The sequence below is a fragment of the Cebus imitator genome, unplaced genomic scaffold (assembly GCF_001604975.1).
Source record: "Cebus imitator isolate Cc_AM_T3 unplaced genomic scaffold, Cebus_imitator-1.0 Scaffold356, whole genome shotgun sequence".
NCBI lineage: Eukaryota > Metazoa > Chordata > Mammalia > Primates > Cebidae > Cebus > Cebus imitator.
In genome coordinates, this window is record NW_016107671.1 from 671,015 (window position 1) to 673,109 (window position 2,095).

Here is a 2,095-nt window from a genome sequence, read left to right on the forward strand (position 1 = left end):
TGGCCTCCCAAAGTGCTGGGATTACAGGCGTGAGCCACCGCGCCCGGCCCATAGCTGCAATGTTGACAGTAGATTCCTGGTGCTGGGTGCAGGGTGTTATCTATATAGTTCCTTCCATTTTGCTGTATGATTGAAATTTTTCCGAATAAAATGTTGAAAAGGAGAAGGCCACCTTAGGATTCTGACCCTTCCTAGTGTGTTCCCTGGCTGAAGAGAAGTTGATGACTAGTGTCACCCAGCCTAAGAGGGAATAGAGACCTCTTTCCAAGGTCAAGGCCGGACTCTGGCCAGACGTGGTGGCTCACGCATGTAATACCAGCACTTTGGGAGGCCGAGGCAGGCGGATCACTTGAGGTTGGGAGTTCGAGACCAGCCTGGCCAGCATGGCGAAACCCCATCTCTACTAAAAATACAAAAATTAGCCAGCTGTCATGATGTATGCCTGTAATCCCAGCTACTCAGGAGGCTGAAGCAGGAGAATCCCTTGAGCCTGGGAGGCGAAGGTCGCAGTGAGCTGAGATCATACCAATGCACTCAATCTGGGCGACAAAACAAGACTCTGTCTCAATTTTTGAAAAAGGGCTGGACTCCATCTCCTCCAATCTGGGCCTTAGTTTCAACAAGGTGGTCTCCCAGCGATCTCTTGAGGACAAGCTAGGAACTGTTTCTGTTCCATCTCTCCGAGGTCTGGCCTCAGGGGACATCTAAAAGGGCTGTCCTGAGATGCTGGGACATGAGGATGCTCTCGCTAAGTTGCTGTGGCCTGGACTCACCTGGAAAAAGGTGTTGCTTTCTTTGCCATTGGCTGTAAAGGTCATTAAGCCAGTGGCCAAGTCCACCAGGCAGCCAATGACAAGGTCCGTGTGGCTGACCCGGCCCTGCTGCCCGGGACTCACAAAGTCCCCGCCCCACACCATGTAGCAGTTGCTGCACTTGAGGCTGCAGGAGACAGAAGCGGTCACTGCACTTGTCATCTGAGCAGCTCTGGACCCTGGACACCCCCCCCCCAAGCTCCTGGAAACACATGACCTCAGAGTCCCATCCCCAAATGTCTACCCCCTGCAGACCTGAGCACTGAAGCCCCCTGGACCCTGAGCTCCTAGGAGCTGGTGTGGGGAAGAGTTGGGGGCGGCGAGGGAGGGGGGGGATCCTGGAAGGAGGAAAAGGAAGGGAAGCAGGAGAGAGAAGGAGATAACGGAGGAGGAGGAGGGTAAGGTGAAACAGGATGAGAAGGAAAAGGAGAAAACGGAAGGTAGAAATGGGGAAAGAGGAGGAGGAGAAGAAAAACACCAGGGAGGGAAGAGAGGAGGAGGAAGAGGAGGAGGGAAGCTTCCGAGCTGGGCACCCAGTGCTCCAGAGCATCCTCTCGCTCCAGAAGGTCCCCAGGTCCCACAGCCAGGCAGCCACAGAGCGCCCACTCCCTCCTGCCCTCCCCACCCTGAACCTCCCACCTCCCCACAGCCCTGGTACCTGCTGTGGACGTTGCCTTGTTCATCCCCCATGGTCACCGTCACGGTCCGGACCTTGCTGAGGTCGAAGCTCATGTCGTGCTGATGGTAATCAGGGGTGACCCAGCCCACCCACACGCAGCTGGGCTCCTGACCGGCAAAGACCCTCACGGAGTAATAGTACTGGGGACACAAGGAGGGGAACCCGTGGTCAGTCTGGAAGCCTGAGGACTCGGGCTCCCTGGGATTCTAAATTGGTCTCCCTGGACTGTCGAGTCCTCTGGGAGTTTAAGAGGAAGTTGTTGGATCTGAGACCCCCCCACTCCCTGGTTATGTCTGTTTTGGTGTCAACTTGTAAATTTCTAGATTCAGGGAGTTATATCAGTGTGCCTTATGCCTCTCCTGTACCCCCCGCCATTTGTGATCTATTAGCTATGTGGATTTAGCATCATATTTGGGTTCCTCACAGGTTACAGCAGAATGATAAATAAATAATTGCAGGTCAGGTGTGGTGGCTCACATCTGTAATCCCAGCACTTTGGGAGGCCGAGGCGGGCAGATCACCTGAGGTCAGGAGTTCGAGATCAGCCTGGCCAACATGGTGAAACCCCATCTCTACTAAAAGTACAAAAATTAGCCAGGTGTGG

At 54.4% G+C, this 2,095-nt stretch overlaps 1 protein-coding gene across 5 annotated transcripts in view; it reads right to left on the reverse strand.

Annotated features, from left to right (window-relative positions):
• RYR1 (ryanodine receptor 1) overlaps positions 1-2,095 on the reverse strand; it is a 151,636-nt gene that overhangs the window by 104,561 nt on the left and 44,980 nt on the right. For all 5 annotated transcript variants that reach the window (XM_037730736.1, XM_037730734.1, XM_037730735.1 and 2 more), the window contains exons 30-31: positions 1,471-1,631; positions 774-939 (exon numbers count right to left, since the gene is read on the reverse strand). In XM_037730736.1, coding sequence (XP_037586664.1) covers positions 774-939; positions 1,471-1,631 — 327 coding nt within the window. The remainder of the gene's footprint in view (positions 1-773; positions 940-1,470; positions 1,632-2,095) is intronic.